This window comes from Centruroides vittatus, unplaced genomic scaffold, assembly GCF_030686945.1.
Source record: "Centruroides vittatus isolate TY-2023 unplaced genomic scaffold, ASM3068694v2 contig_651, whole genome shotgun sequence".
In the NCBI taxonomy this organism is placed as follows: domain Eukaryota; kingdom Metazoa; phylum Arthropoda; class Arachnida; order Scorpiones; family Buthidae; genus Centruroides; species Centruroides vittatus.
The window spans coordinates 2,129,867-2,155,082 of NW_027122405.1; the positions used below are offsets into that span (position 1 = coordinate 2,129,867).

At 28.8% G+C, this 25,216-nt stretch overlaps 1 protein-coding gene across 1 annotated transcript in view; it reads right to left on the reverse strand.

The window, feature by feature from the left end:
- Positions 1–24,248, reverse strand: part of LOC136979898 (four and a half LIM domains protein 2-like) — a 31,462-nt gene extending 7,214 nt beyond the window's left edge. Inside the window, exons 1-5 of the mRNA XM_067275926.1 lie at positions 24,091–24,248; positions 10,571–10,656; positions 10,296–10,476; positions 9,989–10,222; positions 9,694–9,909 (exon numbers count right to left, since the gene is read on the reverse strand). Of these exons, the coding sequence (XP_067132027.1) occupies positions 9,694–9,909; positions 9,989–10,222; positions 10,296–10,476; positions 10,571–10,656; positions 24,091–24,177 (804 nt within the window). The 5' untranslated portion in view covers positions 24,178–24,248. The remainder of the gene's footprint in view (positions 1–9,693; positions 9,910–9,988; positions 10,223–10,295; positions 10,477–10,570; positions 10,657–24,090) is intronic.
- Between the last annotated feature and the right edge of the window lie 968 nt (positions 24,249–25,216).

The window sequence follows — 25,216 nt, forward strand, 5'->3', positions numbered from 1 at the left end:
CATTGAATGAAAACAAAAAGAATTTTGCATCAAAATTTGGGAAATATCGAGTTTAACTCGAATAATCTCAGGCATAACTTGGATTCTATTCGGTTATATCACATTAAAGTTAATAATTTCCGAATTAAAACCTATCTTTTCTTTATCTTTGCTTATTTACCTACAATCTAAACAGACATTTCTGGGCAATATTTTAAAAACAGATTGAAAATAATGATTTTTATCAAATTATTTCTAATATTATTGAAAATAAACAAATATATATCTTAAGAAAAAACCTTCTAGGATACTATACTCATTGAAAATATTTGGATTGAATTAGTTCATAACTATTGATATATAGCATTGGGATTTCTAATAATTGTGTTAAATAATAATAACTATTTACAAAAAAAAAATTGGATAATGTATGCAAAAAGATTTCGAATTATTTTTTTAAATTTTTACGATAAACTTGTAAATGACATGAAATTTTTAAAAAATTGGCACTGGAGAAGCAAAGTTAATTCATGCAGAAACGTTGTCAAGATGTTGTATTTCTCAGCTCGTTAATCACGGGTTCAAGTCCAAAAAATTTCACTTCCACTAAATTGTAGATTTTTCGTTTTTACTATTTTAAAAGATGGGGAATTTACCGTGACTCACTGCAAGAACTTAAGTGACTCATCAGATTGCTCAATGATCAGATAACCAAGACTTCTTATAAGTAAGTTACATTAACCACGAGACGTATTTACATTCTAATCAGTAGCAATGCATGTTTCTGATTATAAACTGTGCTTTCTGACCACGAAACAGGAAGAACTTCATACACAGTATAAATATTAATCACCATACTAAATATAACTACCTGGGATGCATTTAGATTTTTTTAGAAAAAGCAGGAAGTTTACAAAGAAAACACTCAATTGGATAAATATTTAAATCACTGAAAATGTAGAAATCTCTGAAAAGTTTATTTTATCTTTGATTTTTAGGAGTTAAAAATGGTAATAATTAGTATTTTTCCCCCTTTGTGATTAAAATTATTTAAATGACCGGAATAAAAGAGGAAAAATATAGTTAAGTTTGAATTATTTTTTGCTTTAATGAGGAAGAAATAGAGTCATTTACTGAAACATTATAACAAATAGTCACAGGTGTTGTGAAATATGATAAGTCTATTTGCGTGGTGTCTGAGCTATCTATTTAGAATATTAATTAATTAACTCTTTTAAAGCCATGACGTAAAGATGACAGTTTTAATGTTATTTATAATTTAGGATATACTAAATTTCGATTATCGATATCCTAATTATATTCGATTATATAATTCATTTCCGTGAGTAACTCTGCATGAACGGCCATTTTGTTCTGTACATTTTGATCAAAACAAACTCAAACACTTTTTTGAAACAAAGAAATATATAATAATGTATGTATAAATATGTATATATAGTATAGTATATATGTAGGTATGTATGTATGTATGTATGTATAGTATGTATGCATATAAATATGTTTTCTACCAGAATAATCTAGTAGCAATTAATTAACCCTTTGGACTTATTGAATATTAATTAATTATACTAGTTGTGATGCCGCACCCAAAAACGTATTTTTGGGTTCATCCTCGTTGGCGAGAAAATGTCAATTAATCCAGCAAATTGTATGTTGAAATCTGGATCGTCTTTCGTGTTTACAATGAACTGTTTGCTATTTGTGGTTAATGAAAATTAAAAACAGTTTTCTTTTGAACTAAATTTCTAGTAACAGCCGACAAAAATGGAGCCTGTGCAATCGTTTGACGTATAGAATGTATAGTAGAAATATATAGTAGAATATGTATGGTAGAAATATATGTATAAATAGCCAATTGCGTATAAATACTGTATGCATAAATAGCCACGTCTTAATTTTTACCATTGCGAGTAGAACTGACCACAATAGAGTCGAACAAAATGAACGAGAAATAAAAAATGAAATACTATCCAGAATTTATGGTGAAAAATCGGATTAAGTTTCAATCAGATGTTCATAAATGTTAAAAAAAATTCCATTATTACGCCTTTCGACTTAGTCTTGGATAATCCCAGTTATATTATAAATAAATACTTCTCTTTCAGTTTTTTTAAAAAATGTATTTTATCTGTTAAAGGTTCCAATAACTTTAGTATTAAAAAAGTATTGAAGTTCTCAATAATAAAGTAAATAAAATTTAATTTTTTTTTGAAATTTCATTAGCATTCCCTAACTTTTCTTTCCTATATTACCAGGAATATGCATAAATTCTCCATATATAACAAGAACAATTCAATGTTTGTAATTAATTAATTAAACTTAAAATTTTTATTTATTTTTTAAATTAATTAATATAAATATTAATCTAAAAATAATGTATTACGTACTAAAGACAAAATAAAATAAATATTTCATTAAATAGGAGGTAATTTGCTACTCCATTGCACTAAACTAATTACTTAATTAATCGTATCTAAATTAATATTATAGATTATTTATTCTTTTCGATTTTGTATTTGAACCATTGTAATTGATATAAAATGTGCTAACTTGGAAAAGGAATGAGAACTATTTAATAGGATTCCTAATTGTTGTATCATTTGGCATGAAGTTAGTTAGCATCCCTCTGTTTAATGAAGTAACGATGCCAGGGTGGCAGCCGACGTAAATGATTCGATTCGAATTATTTTATTAATATAATTCTTTAGTCAAAAGAACTAAATGGTGCCAATCTGATGGGAAAGTAATGACAGGTGTCACATTTCTTCCTCGTGTACTTGACATTTTGTATTTCTTTGTTTTCTTTTTTTATACTCGATACGAAAACAAAAGCAACAAAGATCTCTATTCGTGTCCATAGTTCAAGGTTAAAAAGTACAAAGTTTTGAAGAGTTGCAGATTTCCGGAGAGCGTGATTACTTTTTGTTTTATTTTTTCTGGTAATTCTGTTTCCAACATAAAGAATAACTTTTCTTGGTAATTTTCTGCGAGATCTTTCAAAGAAACTATTGATAACTAACTTTAAAAAAAATTACAAAAACATTTTTTTTGTTCTCAAGAAATTCTTATTTTTTCGAAGGATTTTCTTAATAGACTTATTTTCATTCTCGTTAAGCGTTAAAGCTGATCTCAAACATGCTTTTTTGATATGCCAAACTAGAAAAAAGTTGTGATGATGTGTGCTCTCTATATGATAGCTTGGATAGCATTTTTTCGATGACAACCCTAAAAATAGACAGTGGGTGACTAAAAACAGAAGGGCAAAGGAGATGGGACGGTATCGAGGTGTTAGTCATCGTATTTTATCTGTGAATATTCAAATATTTATATACAGGTTGAATGGAGATCAATTATAACGTTGAATCATATTAATCTTTTATTGGAATTTATCCTTTATCCCCATCCCAAAAACCAGAAAATTATCAGATAAACTTAAAAATTTACTTTAATTTAATTGAGGAAATTGGAATTATATTTTTAATGCCGAAAACTAAGCCAGCACACACGATTTCAATAAAGAAAGAACGGAATTTAGGCCAACAAATTCCACCTGTTAACGACTTTTAATATTAAGAATGCCATAAATAAAGAAGACTTTCCTCGAAAGAAGAGTGAAAAGACTAATAGCCTATATATTTTAAAATATAAGAAAGATTTAGCATATGTCGAGATAATCTTCGTTGCTTACCTTCTGGCAGTAATGGGAACAAGTTACCCGTTTGGAGTCTAGGAGGACGACTGGCCTGGGTGATCTTTGCCTTGCCAAACATTTAGCTTCCACCCACCGACCAACGATTTGATAAGCACAGACCCTGACGTCTTCTTGCTAAATTTAACATCAACTGAGAAGGAATAAAACTGATGACAAGACAAGGGGATAAAAATAAGACAAGTTTAGAATGAACAATTAAACTCTTCTCAAATCTACAATCTCCAAGGAAATCGATAGAGGAAACAAACACGGCACTATCTCTTCGAAAGACTAGCCTTAAAAACGAACTTTAGAATTCATTTTAGTTTTCTGTGACACTTAAAAAATTATCTTTTTTTTCTATCTCATACAACAGTTTGATTATCAGTATCTAAAGATGGAAATGAACAAAAATATAGAGTAACGAATTTTGAAGTGCAAGAAACATATTTCGGATGTACTCCGCATCAGCAAATTTTGCTGGATAATTGATGTGTTTTTCTCGGTTTTTAAAGTAAGTATTATCTATTTCAGTAATTCTGCGAATAAATATTATTTATTTGTAAAGTCTTTAACTAAATTTTGTAATTTTTTTTAGAATAAGAACTACATAATGATTCTTTTATTATAAGCATGTGTGCGAAACTCATTTCTTTAAGAACAATTCTATATTTTTAACATTAATGCATAGATTTCAAAATTTTAAAGTATTTAATGATGGAGAACTAAAAATTGTGTTATTGTAAATATTAAGCAAAACAGATCAACAAAATTCTCAAAACAATAACAATGCAGCATCATAACAGATTAAATTACTAAATATGTAACACAAAGTTTAATAAAAACAAATAAAGTCATAAATTCAAGAAAAATAAAGATTTAAACAATAATAATAATTCAATCAAATCAAAATATATATTGGTTAATTTTACAAATACAGTAATCATATTACCTTGTGGAGTAATAAATATCATCATATATTACTTCAATGTTTCATAACTAAGCATCTTAAAAGACAAATCACTAATTAAATTATCTTTTAAAGTACTGATTAACAAATTATAATCTCCCCAGAAAGAAAACTGAATAAATTGTAATAGAATTTCAATTGTTAAATCATTTTAGTTAAAGTTATTTCAGTCAATATTTTAGAAAATATCATTGATTCTTCAAATTGAAGAAAACTGTTGCAATTTTTTTTTTTAATGAAATCCTGTGAAATAATTGTATCATTTATTTTAATATATATCTAAAGAAAAATATTTCCTTTAAAGTGAGAGAAAATTAAAAAAAAATTAAATTTGGATATTATTTTGTGATAAAAGTTTCTACGGTAAAACCAACAAGTTTATATAAATATTTTAAATAATTTCATCCTTACAGATGTCATCATTTAAGAAAAATGTGTAGTAAATATTAAATACATGCAATTCCATTCATGAAAAATATTGAAAATAAAACAGAACAAAAAATTAAAATAAAATAAAACTTTATAACTTGTAGATATTACAGTAATTTAATATGAATTACATAAATATTCATCTTGCTACATTGTTTTTTTAATATTGTAAATTAGTTATAAATACCATTTTTATATGATATGTTTTCTAAAAATATTTTAATATTGTAATCTGTTAAAAAAATAATTAATTAACAAAATTTCATAATTTAAGTAGTCATTTAAAAAATTTCTTCATGAAATATTTAAAATTTTAATTTCCAAATGCCTTATTGTTAAAATTATTTGTATTTAGTCTTCATTTTGTATTATTTTTAAAGTTTATTTACTCATTTACTAAAAAGAAATAGAAGGCTAAATAACTATTCAATTCTAAAAATTCCTGTAACTACATCAGGAATTGTCTTCTGTTTTGAATTAACATTTATCAAATTTTGATCTAATGTAAATTTAGATCATGACTGAAATAATTCTATTGCATAATAATAATAATCATAAAATTAAAAATAAATTTATGCCAATAAAATATATAAATTAGAAGTCATATAAGTTGCACATTTAGAGTACATCTGGTCAATGGTCCCATTATAAAACTCATGAAACTAATTCTTTAAGAGACTGTAAATCAGTCATAAAATCTTACTCTATTGCCAAGCTAAATATGACTAATTAATGTTCCCATTTTTAAGATACTTTCTTTTAACATAAATTACAAGAGAATGTGTTCACTAAAATGTATCTGAACGTTGAGCAACTTTTAAAATAGGTCTAGATTTAAGCAATAAAATTCTCATTAACTTAAAAATGCATAAAAATAATATGTTTTATAATAAAACAAGTCATAAAACTTAAATATTTTAATGTATTTCATCAAAATATTAATTAAAAAATATAAAATTCATAATGCTTGGAAGAAAATTTTCTCTTTTTAAGTTTTAATCTTGTATAATTGCAATAAAATTTACAGTAACATTTTTTCTCCTCTAACATAACATATTATTATTTCACCCACTGATAAACATAAATTAAATTATAATACTGTATATTCTATTTTTCTAAAATGATGTTAATGTGACGATAATTAAAATTTATTATATGCACTTACAGAAGAATGTGTAATCTTATTATCCCACACAAAACTATTTTTGGACATAACTACACCTTTCTCTACATACAAATTTATATTTACTATATATAGAAACAGAATTTTTATAAAATAAATATTCTATATTTCTACAGCTAAATTTCATTTGTTTCTTTTTACAAGTTACAATTTGTAGATTTTAGTTTTTCAATAAAAACGCAAATATTTTTTAAACTTTAAACAAAAAATTGACTTTAGTTAGGAAATGTGTGTTTCCAAATAGTGATTTTTAAGCAAGTGTATTTTTACTACAAAAAGTAGCTAATATAGATGATTCAAATTTTAAAAAATTTAAATATGGGATATTTATATACTAATTTCATAAAAGTGTTTTAAACTAAGAATATTACTCCATCTCCAATAAAGTTATCAAAATAAATTTGGAGTTAAAGAATATTCTTATTACATTATAAGAAATTTAATGTTCCAATATTTAAACACATTCACACATAGAAAACATTAAAAAGTAAAGTTCTTATGTATCATAGTTAAATTAAAAAGCTACATAAATGCTTTAATTGTGCAGAAAAATATAAAAAGGTTCAAGTATTTTAAGTACTATAGAATCATCACCAGCTATCAAAGAATTCTAAAGAGAATATAATTTTATATAGAATCAAGTACATTCAATTCTATTATTGTGATAAAAAATTATCATTAGATGAAAGTAATACAAAATTTAAATTTTGAAATAAATAATAGTTTTGATAAGATTATATTACTTAATCAATTAATTTTTAAAATTTTCTTTTGTCATTGGTATAGATTAAAATGGAAAAAAAAAACAAAATAATTTTTTGCAATAATTAGAGTTAAATAGTTTCAAAAAGTAGAAAGAACATTGAAAGTTTATGAAAATTTTGTTAAAACAGTATATTTCATGTATAAACAAGTAAATGATTTCTTTACATAATATAAGCTATCATCTTGAGCATTTAATTATGTAAATACAATTGTTTAATGAATTTGTAATTGTATGAAATTTAAAAATTCATTTATTATTAAACAATGTTATACAGGGTGTATCAGAATTTGGGGAAACAACGTTATACAGGGTGTATTTTAAAAATTTGGGGGATTGTAGAGGATGAAATTTTGAATGTTTTGATATAAGGAACCCATAGACAGAAATGTGAAATAAAGTTTCTACAGCACTTTGCACTTTGCGGTCGGTATGCTGAATGAAACAGCATAATACAGTATTTATGACAAGTTTTATTGGCAAAACAGTAGAGTACAATTAAACTGTACATTAAATCAGTGGCTGCACTACTTTAGAGTAGATGTTCAATGTGACAACCACCAATTTCGTTACATCGTGTGCAACGACGAAGCATGTTTTGTCTGACTCTCTGTAAGATGCCACGCTCCCCTCTGATGATATTAAATGCTGTAAAGATGCACTCCGTAAGCTCATGAACTGTTCCTACAGGCGTTGCGTACACAAGGGACTTTACATAACCCCAGAAGAAGTCAAGAACAATAACATGACATCAATGGACAGAAGGGTAGCTACCAAAGTGAAGGGTGGTCAAGCACTTCCTACCGCAGTAGAAACTTTATATCACATTTCAGCTATGGGTTCCTTATATCAAAACGTTCAAAATTTCATCCTCTACAATCCCCAAAATTTTTAAAACATCATTCTGATACATCCTGTATTTTGTTAGATGCCTTATGTCTTTACTGTTACCAGTTCCATGATAAAATTACTGTATATTCTTAGGTATGGTCATGATAAAATAAGATTTTATAAACTATTTCTAATTAACAGTGAATCTCATATCAAAATAAGATAGTTTAATATGAAAATTTTTTAAGAATTTCAGTTATCATTAACCTACATTAAAGTCCATGGAAGTAAAACAGGAATTTTTAACCGAGAAAGGAAATTTGATAATTATATAATTGAAGGGTGTAAAAAGTGATAATTCATTTTCAAGTTATCTTTACTGATAGGTTGCTATACTTAATATTTCTCTTGAGAAATGATCAGAAGTTTCAATTTACACTCATAGAGGAAAAGTGATGTCAGTCAGACATCTCTATAATTTTTGCCTTTTATGGTACAAGTACAAACAATAAAAAAATTTTTATTTGCATTTTTCCTAGAACTAAATTTATGTGAGTTACCATCTTTTACACCCAAATCCTTCAATTACTATAAATAAATAGAATAATGTAAATTTCTATAAGTTTACTTTTCTTTTGATATCCTAAATAAATAAGTTATTTTAAATCAAAACCTTTAGTTTTAAGAATTGAAAATTCTAAAATTGATGTCGAATTTAGAGTTTTAACAACTGTCAAAAATAAAAGTGAAAATATGTAATAATTTACAATGAACTTAATAATTATTTAGCACAGGGCACCAAAATACTTGGCACCCTGGTTGAAACCCACTGATTAAACCCCCATAAAATATACAAATAGATTTTTAATGTTTTGAAAATGATGATATTTATTATTATCATTTTCAAAACATTAAAAATCTATTTTACAGGGATGATTCTACTGAGTAAATCAATGGTTTTCAACCAGGGTATCAACAATACTTCAGGGGTGTTGCAAAATACAGTGCTGAGCAATGCCATAATATTTATTAAGTGCATTAGTAAATGTAGAAAAATCTTAACAACTCTATTCTTAGAAACCACTTTGTTTGGATCCTGAGGATTTTTTTATTGGTAAAGAAATAGGAATGCTACAAGAAAAAATTACCAAGATGGAGGTACCACTATTAGAAAAAGGTTGAAAAACGCTGGGGTAAATATTTACAGGGAATGTTAAAAATGTATATGGTCTATGTTTATCTTTGTCTCTTCTGCTAATCATTCCCAATTTATAAAAGTGTAACATGCTAAAGTTTTAATGTCTTTTATTTATAAGATTCTATAAACTATATAAATCATAAGTTATGTATAAATTTGCATTTATGTTGTTACAATAATGATTATTTATAAGAACTTATTGGCTATTTCAATTCTTTATGTTACCATAAATCTTAGAATTTTAAACTGATTTGAATAAAATTCAAGAATATTTGAATTTCTGACAAATGCTTTATATCTAAATATTTTTGAATTTCATTCAAATCAATTTAAAATTTAGGATTTATAGGAAGGAAATGAAACAATAATGGTTGTGGTTTCAAATGTTCTAATATATTCGAATATTTCAATATAAAAATTATTTTAAAAGTTAATTTCTTTTAAAATTACAAAAAATGGCTCTTGGATGTAGCCTTATTCAATAATATGCTTTTGCCAATATATGTTGTACTGTACATTTCAGTGAAATTATTTGGAAAAATCTCTTGTAAAAGGTCAATAATTATCTTTATCAATGATTAATGTGTTGAGAATTATGCATTGATGAAAATTTTATGAAACATCTTACCTCATCGCAAGCTGCACATCGAGGCCTGATTTGTTCAGCAAAATGACGTTCGCAATATAGTTTATTTTCCTTTACACAATAAGTAAGGTCGACTAATAATTCTTCACAAACACAACAAACAAAACATCCAGGATGCCACGAATAGTTTTCACCCAATTTTGGAGCTTGTACTACAATATCTCCAAGACCCATAGATCCTTGACACTTGTGACATTCCTAGATAAAAAAATTAATTAATTAAAAATAAAGCTTTTATATGCAAATGCTACAAAATTATGTGTATCAAAATTCTTACAATGTTCTGTTCTAAAATAGTCTTTACATAACCAATATCCAAAGCAGTTTCATTTCTGTTGTTCACAAAATCTTCATAATTGTTCTGATACTCTTTATCCAGGAACTTACAGTAAGCCAATGCTAAATCTTGTTTAGGTAACTGAACGATGAGTTGTTTGTCTCTATATTTTTCGCCCGAACTACCCAGTCGAGGAATCTTATCTTTTGGGAGTTGTAAGAAATATTCTTCCACCTGAAATGATTAAAAACATACTCATACATGAAGACCTCAAAAATATTACCGTAGTTGTGATTTGCTTTCCAACCTTCTCACTGTTTAGCCCGGGAGGAATCCAAGAATATCCCTCTTCTAATGTTCTTCGTTTAGAAACCACTTTGTTCGGATCCTGAGGATTTTTTAAACCAATCCTGTTTCTTACGATGACAAATTCTTCGTGGTAAAGATCGTGCGTTTCGCGAGGACATTTACAGTTATTGCATATAGTTCTTTTTAAAATAATAATAACAATAATAAAATATATAATTTTTTTTTCTCTCCAACATTACAATATATTGTATGAAGATTTAAAAAAAGGCTTACCTCCAAACATGAGGAGTAAAACCTGGACAATTATCTCGACAATTCAAACATGGACGACCTTCGTCTACTTCATTCACTGATACTCCCTGAGAAAGATTTTCATAGAATATTCAAATTGATTTCAATATAATACACCAATTTTCCATTAAAACAGATTATAAACTTTATTTATTATAAAATTTTTAATTATTCTTTTATATTAATAAATTATTCTTGTATTATTTGTGACAATAAAATGAATTTATGTTTTTCAAAAATTCCATTATCCAAATTACTATATATAGGCTATATAAATGCATATTTTATTCTAATGCTTTCAAATTATATTTTAACTAAATCATTATTCTTTAATTCAATCTGGTAACAGTTTTATTTAATTGGTATTTAAATTTCATCAAGATTAATTTCAAGAATTTGAATGTAACTAAGATGCTTCACCGGTAAGAACAGGCAAAGATACAGTAGAAGTAAACTCCACTTTATTGTCTACTGTCAAATTTTTAGGGTAAAATCTAGAAAACAAAAGCTAAAATAAATTATATATTTTTACTAAAAATTCTCAATTAATTCTAAAGACAACGGAGCATAAACGGAGCACTTTGCGAAGTTTAGCAAATAAAATTTTAAATCTCTATTCGTTAAATTTGTTAAAATTGCATGATATTGGTACGTTATTCTATTGTCCAATAGTCTAAAATAAATGACTCAAAAATAACTTTTGATCTCTGAACGATTTATTTCTTGAAATTTTATTTAGAAAAATCTAAAAATAACAATTTTTTTCCAAATATAATGATCGATTTTTTGCTTATTTTTCTTTCGGAAAAAATTCCTGTTACTAAAGAGTAACGTACACAGTTAAAGTTAGTATCACAAGAAAAAAAAAGAATGCGAAGAAAAGATTTTAATAAAGTTTTCAACATAATTCATGCAGTTGTCAAGCGACATCAAGTACTTTTTCCAATCTCTAACACATCGTAAGTCAAAATTATTTATATATTTCGTAAATGATTACGAGCGATTTAGTAACTATTGTTCACAAAATCAAACTCCATATTTTCGAATACTTACATAAATAATATATTTAATTTTTTTATTTATATTTTAAGATCAAAATAAGTGAAATCAGTTATATGCCGCGCGTTTAAACTCGATTTAGGCAAGTGAAAAGGAGTATATATATGTATATATATTTTTTTCAGATGAAAGAAGAGAAAACAGATAAAATATTGTACTCACTAAACGACTTAACAAAACTTGAACGGGTTTTAAACAGCACATATTCATCTACCAATTATCACAGTTATCATCTTGAATAGTTTCTCAGGAATCTATATACCACATAAGATGTTATGTACAAAACGGAGCCACTTCTTTCCAACGTCAGCAAATTTATCCAATGACCTAAAGTAACCCGTCTCATGATTATTTTTACTTTCTATAAATTTTGTCACTTTTTCTCCACGTCTTTTCATTTCCTCAAAAAGATGCTTCACTCTGCAATTTTTTCCTCTTATTTTTTTAAACGGATGCTGCCATCTGGAGAAGCCAATTTCAATTATTTTACACAATATTTGTATTTGTTACAACCTCTTACGTAACGGAACAGCACGAAAATCCATTATAAAATCCGGAAAACAATCATTAAAAGCAATCGTGAAGGTAATTTTTTATTATTATTAATTTGCACATTCATTAAATATAAAAAATTATCTTTGCTCCGTGAATCATATGGAAATCACGACAAGGCAATAATTGAATAAGATAAATGTTCGTGTCATATATACTTCAGCCATTAAAGATTAATAAGCGATAGTTGAGATTTTTAGGCATAACAAACTCGATTCATAAAATAAAAAATAAATTTATAAAAATAAAATTTATAACATATGCTACTGGAATATTTATAAACGAGGTCATCGGGTGTATATCCTATATCATGAAGTTCAGCACCATTTAATTTTTTTTTTTTTTTTTTTTTTTTTTGCAATTAAAAGCGAATCGGTCTGACATCAAATCTCAGGTCTTGCGTAAAGTAATAAAAAAATATCATTAATTGTGTAACTATAAAACACTGTTTTCGTCTATAAACTTTCATAAGAAACGACTTCTCGCAACATTTTTCCTTCTACCGTAAGCAGCATCTTTATATGGAAGTTCGAAAACGATGACTAAATATAATTTGCTAAGACAATTTTCGATAAGATAACCGGAAGTTAAGTAATGCTTATCCTATTCAAATATGAACAATATATAGGTTTTTTAGTTGTATATCCATGTCCATATTAGTTATATTAATGAGGTTTATTTAATATACCCTTAATATTGCTAATTAGTTAATTTCAGTCATTTTTTGGGAGTCTTTCCACCCTACGAGTAATAAAAAGGCTTTTTTTTTTCTAGGCCCGTTGTGAGGAATGGAATCCGATATATCCGGGACAGACCGCAAATAAAAATTTTCTGGAGTTGCTCGTCCGGATTCGGTCCCTCAATTGATTCTAGTCCAAGTAACTTAGAGCCCAACAGTAGCCGCGTGGATAAAATACTAAACAGTGGTAGCTGGTCGTGGGTTTGCACCCCACCAACGGCGTGGAATTTTCTGGGTTTTATTCGCCAAATAGGAGCCAGTTTTCCACAGAAAGTCCATCCGAGAGGCACTACTCCTTTGTCAGATCGTCCACGTGTTGAATAGCCTTACCTCATCAAAATAATCTAATCCTTAAGATACAAGTAGGCCTATATAATTTTTAAAAATATCGCAGCTATCCCTTTGGTCAGGCACAACTCACGACCGACTAATACTGTTCAGTAGTGATATCTGCCACTGGTAGGCACAATATTTTAAAGAAAAGTTATCTTTTAGAATAAAGCTAATACAATAAAAAGTTATTAGATATAAATTTATCAGATATATGATGGAATATGAGGGTTCTACTTCAACTCTGCCCTTTACTAATAGGCATAATCACAATAGCATCTGTCAACACGAAAGAAGAATGAGGTTCATTGCATCGAGCTGTTACCCACGAACAATTTTGAAGATTCAGATCGAATTCGAACCTGGATTTTTCACAGTGAAGTACGATTTCTTATCCCTCAGGCGATATTAAGTGAATTAATTTTTAACATTAAAGAAATCAGAATTTCTAAGTCTTTTAACTAAAACAGATGTTTAATTTTACACATTTAATGTACCTTTTTCTTATTTGCGTAAAAAAAGATGTCAGTTAACAAAAACCATTTTCGTGAATTATTCTTAATCCCCGTGAAAACAGAAATATAATATGTATGTTCCTATTGTGTATTATAATACAAATATATATAAGATAATTAGACGTTTTCTCGAATAATTTTTGACTATCCTTCATTCACTTGTTTAAAAATTAAATCAAGAATAATATGAGAAAAATAGGCGTTACGTTTTGGGTTTGTAACTCAGTCACGACATGTTTTTATTTTTGCATTAGACGTGTAATAAGAAACAACTTTTTAGGAAAATTTAGAAGAAATTTCAGTAAATAAATGAAAATGTTTGAAATTATAACATTGTAGCCACTCTTAAACAACTACATAACTATTCATCATATAAGTTTACTAAGAAGAAAAATAAAGTCCTTTAAAATTTTTTATAAGTCAAAAATTATAGAAAAAATGGCTTATTGAATTATCTTGAAATTTTCTTCAAGTATAATTCTTGTATCTTTTATTAGAAAATCGGATATTTGTTCACATAAAACAGACATGAAACAAGTTTTAGACCTTCCTTTATTCTCCCAAGAAAGACAAGAACATTAAAGAAGCTCGGTATACAATAGAGACGAAGACTAATAAGAAACTAGCACAATTCCCAAATTACAGATAAATGAACAGTGGATAAATGGATAAAACCACTGAACGCTAGTAGTCGTGGGTTCGCACCTGACCGACGAGCCGACAGCGCGGAGTTTTGCGTATCTACCACCTAAATAAGGACCAGTTTTCCATAGAAACTCCTCTCGTGAGGCACGCTTCTGACAGATCGCACAAGTGTTGTGTTGCCTTATCCCATAAAAACATATGAGATATGATTCAAGGATGCCAAAATGAATCTTTCACAACAAAAATAATAAAAATTAATTTTACATTTTAAAAATATGCGAGAATTTGTTTCGAAGTTTAAGCACATCAAGAAAAATCCCAAATTATTAATGATTTGCATTAAATATTTAAAGAATTACACGTTATCATTAATATATTGTTTATATAACAAGAAAATTGCATAATTGTCGGCATGACGTTTCGATATTCACGTTTCAATCATAGCAAATAGGAATAAATACATTTTTTATAAGGCAAGTAAGTCATTATTTAAAAACATGTAATTGTTCTTAATTTAACAAATTACATAATACGACATAAAAGACAGTTTCGTTCCGAAAAAATTCAAAAGAAATTATATTTCGTGATAAGAATTGAGAGAAAAACAAAGAAAATATTTAGTTCAGAATATTAACATTCTCTAGACGTGTCTCTTGTTCTTGCTGCAATAAGAATATTAATAGGTCTACACACATTTACGTAATGTCATCTTCGAGTCCATTACCGGAAAAACTGATTATTTTCTAAACAAATAAAAGGATAGCGCATATAAATTAGTTTAAACCTAAAAAAAAAAAAAAAAGCACTACAACAAGCTTTGAATCTACTTGCAAAATGTTCTTAAGTTTTACAAAGTTGCGCATTTAAATATTAATATCAAATATTACAAGGAATTTTTGAATTGAGAGTGTAGTATTTGTAGACAATCAATGTTGAAATTTGTCATTGCTATCGGCGCAACAAGAATTTGTTGACCTAATGCCCAGGGCATTAATTCGGAGAAATCTTAGAAACATTATTTTCACAATACGCGTCTTGAATCATAATTACATTAAATTCTTAAAAATCAAATAAACATTTTACTTTAAAAATATAATCTGTAATTAATGAAGAAGGAGTAGTCAAAGTAATTTTTATCCAAAAACTTTATCATAATGTTAATACTGTAAATGTATGCGAGTACACTTATATCCGTTGTAAATGAAGCCTGCCAATGGTCCAATGGATAAAATTACCAACATCAGTCGCGAGTTTGCACATGACAACGGGATGGCCACGTGGAATTTTCCAGGTTTTCTTCACGTGTGTAATACCTAAACAGAGATCAGTTTCTCATAGAAAGTTCTCTCACCCTTTGGCAGATCTTCCACGTGTTGTGTTGCCTTATCCAATCAATCTAACATTTTGTAAATTACAATTCATCGAATAAAATTTCTAATTAATACGAACATATGCTTTCATGTTAATATAATTAAAAACAATTTTATGTATATTTTCAATTTATGCAACGAATTTTCGCTGTATTGAATGCAATTTGTTGTAAGTAAATTGTAACTTTCCTTCTACGTTTCTGTATCCATCAAGTCAAGAAATTGTATCTTGTCATGTTGATATTCATGTATTTATTCATTAAAATGAAATGATAAAAACTTTGGAAGTGAACGACACAAAACGGAACAGAAAGTTCGCTCCTTCCAAAAGGCTGGCCACGTGGAGTTTTCCGGATTTTCTTCGTGTCTAACACCTAAATAAGGGTCAAAAAGTTCTCCCGGAAAGTGTCTCCTCTTGGCAGGTCGTCAATGTGTGGCTTTGCCGTATCTCACCAAACTCTTTGTTAAAACAATAAATTAGTTTACTAGTACATCTTCACAATATCCATTAAAGCTGTATCAATTTGAGTGACATTTCTAGTTTTAAATTATTGATATTAAGGACAGAATTTTTACTCTAATTTTTATGATTCTAGAACAATTGTTTATAGAACAAAGGTCATTGGGAAAAAAGTATATATATTCATAAATCCTGGATTCCTGTAGTGAATAAGATATCAAGTAACTATGATGCAACTTACAAAATAGATTTCTACAATAAATTATACGCGGAGATATACATTTTTTTCGGTTATTAGATAGTCAAATCATCCGTAACGTTAATTGATATCAAATTATATTGATATTTTTCGTCTGTAGTCTCTAATAGGAAATTTAATACACTTGTTTAATTTAAAAATAAAATTACGGATGCATTATCGCGATAGGCCTGTAATTTCGAAGCGTTAAACCTGTTATAAGATATTTAATAATCATTTATAACATTTGTATATAATACATTTGAAGGGTATTATATTTGTTTTTTACATACCCCAATTGAGATAATTAAAATAATTAAGTATATTTAATCTGATTCTAATTAGAGATAAAATTAAATAGAAAGTAAATATGGAATATTAAAAAAAAGGGCAGCATTTTTTTGACGTCATTCCTTTCTATCAGATCACTTCCATAAATGGCGAGCAACGGCGTGACGACGTAACACGCCCACCTGTTACTTTATCACTTGTTGCCACTTTCTTCGAAGAACATCCACCTCCACGAAAACCGTCTCGTGCTAAGTGAAACTTCATATAATTCCACACCGCAAACAAATTAAAAAACGAGAATTTGGCTCCACTGTCAATGATACAAAAAGAAACAATAGGAGGAGAGTTGAAATCGATCATTCGATTCTCATCGATCGCATCTGCTCGGCCTTGAAACGAGTTCGTGACAGCCTTCGTGACGTCACGAGAATAAAGTAGGCGCGAGAGAGAAACAATCAAAACTTTCTTTTTTTTTAAGTTTTTGCTATTTTATTGTCGAAAACATTCCCTTTGCGTAGGTTTGTTTGCGAGTACGAGTTATGCAGATATGATTGATGTGGGAAGAGAGTTGACCTCTGTCTTAATTTCGTCGATTGTGCTTACAAAATAAAATTAAAAAAAAAAAAAAATAAAAATGATATGAAGATAAGCAATTGCCAAAACTCAATTCGTTCTCTCTCGGCTTATTTTTAAATTAATCTTAATTTGACGGATAAAATAAATAAATAAATGGCGAGTATCAGCAATTTTAATGAAGAAACTTTTATAAATTTTATTCCAGAAAAATACAAAAGGAAACGTTTTTAATCACTACATAACGGATGTTTATTTATTTTATATTTGATATTGTACTGTACTTCCTCCATATTAATTTTCATTAATATACAGTGAAATTTAGATCTTTTATACTTTTTTGATAGATTTCGGGAAGAAACTGAAGAATTGGCATGTAAATGAGATATATAAAACTGTAAATATTCAAGCCTTTAACCTGAATAAAATACAAGTTTCGTATATAACAAGTTTTTTAAAAATTTATCATCATAGAACCTACATAAAAATAGGCCAATCATTTTTTAATAAGTATAGCCTATATATATATATATATATATAAAACAAATTAGAAATGACTATCAAATTTTAATTTTACAATTAAAGTTATCCATATGTTAATAATTTTCTCGAAATTCTACTTTCTATTACTTGTTTCATTTGTTTACTCTATTAATAAGAGGTAATCAAGCATACATTAAGCTCTTGGGCTTTTGTTCTTCTAATAAGTAACCTTTGTGTTTGATCGCTTTTATATGAAATCTTTAAGGAAAATCATTAAAAATAAAAATGGACGAAGTATTTTTAAGTGTGCCAGCTCAAAATGATGGTGAAAATAACTTTTTTCCTAAATTCCATCATCAGAAATGAAGAAAATTGGCGTATTACAGCTAAAACTTGGAATAAAATAGAGATTCTATATTAATCAAGACCTGAATATACGAGTAGAACTTACAAAACTAATGTTTACAAGTACTGTATTATGTTCAGGACCTGATTTGAGCATAGAGTAAGCAAGCTACAGCTTTAGGGCCTGGCGTTATGAATCTGTAACTTAGGGCCTCACATTCGGAGCCGTCGAGAGCTTGTATGGGACCAGGGTATAGAACAGACTCCTGCCTTTTGCAGGCCCTTTTAGCCTGTTTTTTAACAAATGAAACGATAATAAATTTTATAAACATCTATATCTTTAAGAGTCTATTTTTGTTTTCATAGATGAAAATGAAAATAGGGAATTTTTAAAATTTGATTTCGAAATAAAACTCGTTAGTCTTGTTAGAAACTGGTTAATCACAACACGGAATTAATTGCATCTTGTAGAGAGAATCCGGTAAATCCTGTCGAAAAAAAAAAGATAATCGTGCCTGATAATGCATACCCTATAATAGCTTTTTCTACAAATGATGGTTCTCTTATGCTAATTTCTTATCAGCAGAGATGCGCATCGAAGATCAATGTGCATCTTTCTTCTGTTTATAGAGAAAGAAAGAAATTATATCTTTTGTTTCCGAGCAGTTATATATCGAGTAAATTAATCATAAACACTGAGACTATAAGTATAGTATGCTACAGATTATAATTTTATTTCATTATTTTTTTTAAAATCTAAACTTTAAGAATGCTTTTACAAGACTTGAATAACAGATGATGTGAATAAAAAGATCTTTTTTTTTGTTAAAAAAAGAATCCATATATACATATAAGCTGTACAGTCAAACCTCTGAACAACGGCCACTGATGAAAACGTAAAAAATAACCGTAGTTAGGAGGTTATTTTTATGCATATTTGTTAAAAAATGTTCCTGAAAAAATGGACACTGTTCCTTATCGAAGGTTCGACAGCATAGTTTCCCTCCCTCTTCTCTCTGTCTCTACACACGAGGCAAATTGAATAACAAGATTAATAGTGCTGTTAAGGAAAAATAAGGTAGTGTGCAAGGTTGAGACTAATAATATTGAAAGATTATACAGTAATGCAGCCTTACATCAAAAGTCGTTCCTGCCAGGTGGTATTTGCGTTCCTTACGCGATTTACAAAATGGCGACGCCCATATCAAACTGCGCTAGAATTGAACAGCGAGTAACAAATTATATCGTTTAAATAGCAATTATAATTAATAAATTATTCATAAATTCTAACAAACAAAAAGTAAATATGCAATTGACAAAATAAAAACTAGTGTTTTCGCAATAAGTCCATTTTAAAAAGGGTTTACGAGCTATTTTATAAGTAAACGCCTATTTTGTTGTGTATTGTTTTAGTTAAAATGGAATGTGTTCGAGATTCATATTATCAAATATAAAATGTTTTAGTCAGAAAACTTCAGTTTTAAAAATTTTTAAAGTTACATTTTAATATTTTCAAAGTTTTATTACGGCTAAATAAACCTGTAATAACGGTCATCTCTAAAAAGATTCCATTTCCCCAGGGACGTTTTTTCATAAAACTCATACAAATTAATCTCTAAACAACGGCCATTTTTTATGTTTCCGTCAGTGGCCGTCATTAACAGGTTTGACTGTATAAACGTTAAAACATAACTAAGCATTTTAATTGTGTTTATTTGAAAACTGGCATTTTTTCCGTCAAATGCTTTACTTTAATAATTTTAACTTGTAACAAACAAAATTATAAAAAATATCCTACTACCGTCTAATTTCATAACTTTTTTTTTAAGTGGGTGACAAAATTTTAACTTTCATAAACTGTTTAGTTAGTAGCCTCTTATCTAAGTAGTGCAATGCATGCATTGCACTACTCATGTTTTCACACCTTCTCTGCTGTATTTTCTCACAATTTATGATCGTAGAAGATAAGATAAACTCATCAACAGATTTCTCTTCAAAATAAATACTAAAGTTGATTATCTGTGACATTTTTGAAACCCGGAAAATATAAGATTGTACGTAGGCGATTTGATTATGACAACTTTTGCACCCCCCCGCATCACAATTAAATATTTTTTTAAAGAAAGTAGAAAGTGTTTTTATTTCTTATTTATTTGTTTCTCTTTTTAGTTATGAGTAAAAACTGACTGGGACGATTCAAGTTCTACTTTTTATTCGTGACAGACTTTCAGGCCTCTGACGCCATTTACATGACTTTGCATAGGTCAACATCCCACGCAGACTAAAAATTCGACTACGAGATGAGAATACGAAATAAGATATTAAATATAAAATACTAGAAATACTTAAAATAACTGTGGCTTTTAATACGATCGGTTATAAAAATAATTCGGGAGAGAAATTACATAACTTAAAATTATGATTTAACGACATTCATTCCGAATTGATGAGACAAACTTCGATTTAGTGTCACCATTTGTTCGCCTATAAAACTGGCACTAAATCGAGTATGGCGGTGATTGCAGTAGAAAATCGTAAATTTAGTGATTCACAGATATTGAAGGTTCTATATTTAGTATTTATGAGGAAGATCAATTCCCACTTACTTTACCAATGTGGCGCTACAACGAGGTTTGACTGTTTATATATTTTTAGATCAAGATTACTTCATTTCTCATTATTTTTTGTACGATTTAGATAATTAAATCAGTAAATTGTTTATTGTTCGTTGTATTGGGGTGGTTATTATTGTCATCGCCTGTATTAAAAATTAAAATAACAAAAAAGATTGTAAGATATAATTTTAACATCATTTGGTCTAATGTATATATAATATAAAATGTAATCAGAATTTACAGGAGGTTCATCATAAATAGAAAAGCGGCCTGTATAACGTTCTTTATATAATAGACCATAGTTCTGATGAAACAATACATATATTTCATAAGTAACAGCAGGCTTGAGATATTTATAAAATCAAGTTCGCTCGGAAAACAACGAAATCCATTCAGACTTCGCTCCCCTTTAGCGAAGAAATAACTTAGTAGTCATTCATCAAATACTTCGAGATTCAAACAAAGTTACAGATCAATTTTGAGCTACTTTACTGAAATTTCGGATTTTAAGAAGTACGTTCAAGCATCCCGGCCTCCTTTAGGATCGAAGGTCAAGTCTTATTTGTGCCACAAATTTCTGGTTTAACGAGTCAGAATGGCAACTCTTCTCCAACTAACCTAAATATATACGATATCTATGTTTTACCAATAAAAAAAAAAAGAACAAATGGTAAAATTACAAATGGAGTTAAAGATAATTCAGTAAATTTCTTTTTATCGAGTTTAAGGAGCGTAACTTTAAAAGAAAGTAAAGTAAATTTTAGTTAATACTTTGTAAAATGATATAAGTTGAAATCAGATGTTAAATTGCGAAACGGGAACATACTTCTGACATGATGTTTGCGTAACTCAATTATAGAATTACGTAATTTGTCAAACACGGTGGCTAAAATCTATCATAAAGTACAACTGGTAATACATACTTTAAAAATCTTCCAAATACGGGAATCAAACAAGACAACTCGAGTAGGCCACCTTTTTTTTTTTTATCTGGTAGACACAAACCCAGTTTCCTTTATAATGCTGTTACTCCATACAAAGATAATTCACGCTTGTTAAAAGTAGCATAAAATTCGAAGGAGTGAATAAAAACCGCAACAATTTATTGTTAAAAATTTAGACCTAGATTTATATGTCCAAAATCATACAGCGTTGAGTGACTAAAAGGTCAAGTTAGAAGTCACAGACGAACGTATCACTCAAGCGTGACTTCTAATTGCAAATTACCAACATTGACATTGACGCGTCTACAAATGTCTCATCCCACCACGAAGGGCATTTAAATCTCGTTTACCACACAACGACTTGTTCACGAATGATACATATCAACTAAATCGTTCGTTTCCAACCTCATATTGGCATAACGCCCGCGCCAGATGCACGCCACTTTAACATTATGATAACAAAAGATTTCTTTACAATATACGGTAGCCATATATTTCTAATAATAACCGGATAAATTATTAGAGAACGGCTATTAAAAGACTGGAAGACTGCAGTTCGTGACATTTTCCATCTCACTATCTTGCTTTTCCGGTATAGACGTCACGTGTGTGCTTTTATCAGGTTATTATTTGATATTTTCTACGGGAGAATTTATCAAAGATTTGGGACTGTTACGTAACACTATATTTAATTAACCCTACACTGACCTGTCTAGATTGGGATAAAACAAAATAGCCTAAATTGACTGAATAACCTAAATGGTTAATTAGGTTACAACTGTTGGCATAAAGGTGATGTAAGAGTCAATTTTTGTAATTAAGAATAATATATATGATTACAGTCGAATGATAATATATCGTTATGGCATTTCCGACGAACTCTTCAGACAATGAATTGCTTATACGCTCATCCCCCATCACGATTGTTTTAAATTTAAAAAGGGATTGTCTCGTATCTAAGGTCTTACCTGAGATAGCGAAGAATCATGGAAAAATTCGGCACTTTACTTCCTGGACATAAATGACAATCAAGGTCAATTGTTGATCTTTGATTCTGCAACCCACTTCTGTTTATAATACTCCCACGTAAGGAGAAATAGGTTAAATCAACAATAATGCTTTTGATAGAAAGAATCACCTCATTGTTAGCCGATTAAAAATTATATCAATGCCAAAAAAAAAAAAAATAAAAGAAAAGTTCGAGAAAATTAATCATTTTGTTTATCTACGTTAAATAAGAATTAGAGAGAGGATTAAATTAAATTGATAGAGTTCATAAACTATTTTAACACCCGGTGATATTCTCATGCTATTTTCTGCAATTAATAATCATTTATTAATATTGTTTACATTATTTCGATGTCAAAGTCAATTAGATTAGTTTAATTATAAATATACGTGTTTATATATATATATGAACACGTATTTCTTCGAAACAATTCGTGTTGATTCTTACACTGTTGATAAGATTTCGATAAGGATGTCCTGTTCCGTGTTCAGACAAATCGCATCATCGAGACGTTTTATTTTCTCAGCCTAACTGCGGTTTATTTAGCAATATATTATCCTTCAGTTATAATTAAAATGAATACGTCAAAAGAGTTATAGACGGAAGTGTCGTTTCCTGTTCACTAGAATTCATAGTCGCCATACAAGTCAGTTGACTATTCAATCAGTGCATTGTGTCGTAGACAGGTGGAGATGATGAAGGTGACAGCTCCTACTGTTCGATACTTCTCCACAATAACATTAATTGTATTGACATTATCAAACTGTAACTCGATCCTCACATATTCTTACATTAAATTTTTAGTAATATTATGTCAAAATACCATAATAACTTCATAAAGTTTTGTAATAACAAGTTAAACTCTGTCGGACCGTTACTAGATTTCATTCTAATTAAAACCAGTTGCAAAGGAGGAAGAAATATATATATATATTTGTTTTGAAATTTATAACAGTTTATATCACATTCATATTCGGTATTTTAAGTTTTCGAAACTGTTTATTTACCGATAACTTCAGCTAAAGTCGAAGTAGACCTTCACCCAGCTTACTAATCTAAATGTAAAGTATCAAATATCACAATCAAGTATCGATTTACACTTTTACTCCAATTATTTGTATTTTTAAAACTAATTTATATGTTTATAAGCCATTTTTCCTAGATGAAACCCCCTAAAAGTGTGGAAAAGATTCAAAGATAGGAGATAAACACGCCGACGAAACGGTAAACAGTTTTGACAGTTTATGAAAACTTTCCCAAGAAAGTGACAACTAACACAGAAGCATCTGTAATCGGACAATACATCGTATTTAAGATTAAAGAATATGACTTACCGTTTTCAAATAAGCTTCATCAGTTGTTTTGGCCATCTGCTGATCGCCGGCACCGTTCTGCAAGGCAACAATTGCGGTAGTCGCCATTCTACCAACCTGTTGTTTCTGCCCGCTTTACTCTCGACCTACTCTATCTCGCTGTTTGACCGCCAGGCGGTATCCTCTCTCTATAAACTTCTCCCAAATCTGTAACCGGAGGTGAGTTCGCCTCTGTCCAATGCGCATGCCTGTCCGATTTTCAAATGTCGTGGGGGAAAGTTTAGCAAAGGGGTTTATAGTTTACTCGTTTCCTTTATTAGATAATCGATTACAAATATTCCGCAATAAGGCAGTGAATTTTTCTACATTTATAATGTTTAGGATTAACAATAAAGAAACTTGAGATACTCGTTAACGGGCCCACAGAGAGCGAGAGATTTTTGAATTGGATTTCGATTTATAGAAGAAGGCAACGTAACACGTGGGCGTTCGAACAAGGGGGTGTGACTCTCCGGAAGACTTTCCATGAAAAACTGGCCCCTATTTAGGTGTTTTATACGTGAGGATAACCCAGAAAATTCCAATCCCAACCAACTACCAGTGTTTAATTGTTTTATCCATTTCACCCATTTACCCGAACACAAAAAAAAAACCTGAAATTTAGTCTTTTATGCTGGAAAAGTGATGCAAATTAAAGTTTCTTGTGATAACTGATGGAAATATATTAATATATTTCCATCAGTTATTCACAAGAAACTTTTAATTTTATATTATCTATATATATATGTTTTGTTTTGTTTTTATGGTTTTTGGAGAAGATCCCATTTGCAACTTAGTCTGGGTCCCATCTCGCCTTATTCAGGCCCTACTAGTTAAGTTTTAACCGATGCAAAATGCCCAAATATCTATAAACTCAAATGTATTCACAGTAGCATAACAGATTCGACGTAAAAGCGGGGCTCAAGTTAAAATTTAATACGAATCACTATACATTTTAATAAATTTTCGATATATAATGGTTATAACAAATATATATAAATTATAAGTCAATAATTAACTTCACAATTAAATTATTTTTCGTATATTTAGAATTTTTTATTAACTTTTTTATTACGAAGGGAGAGACGGATTCCTTGGACCCCTCCCT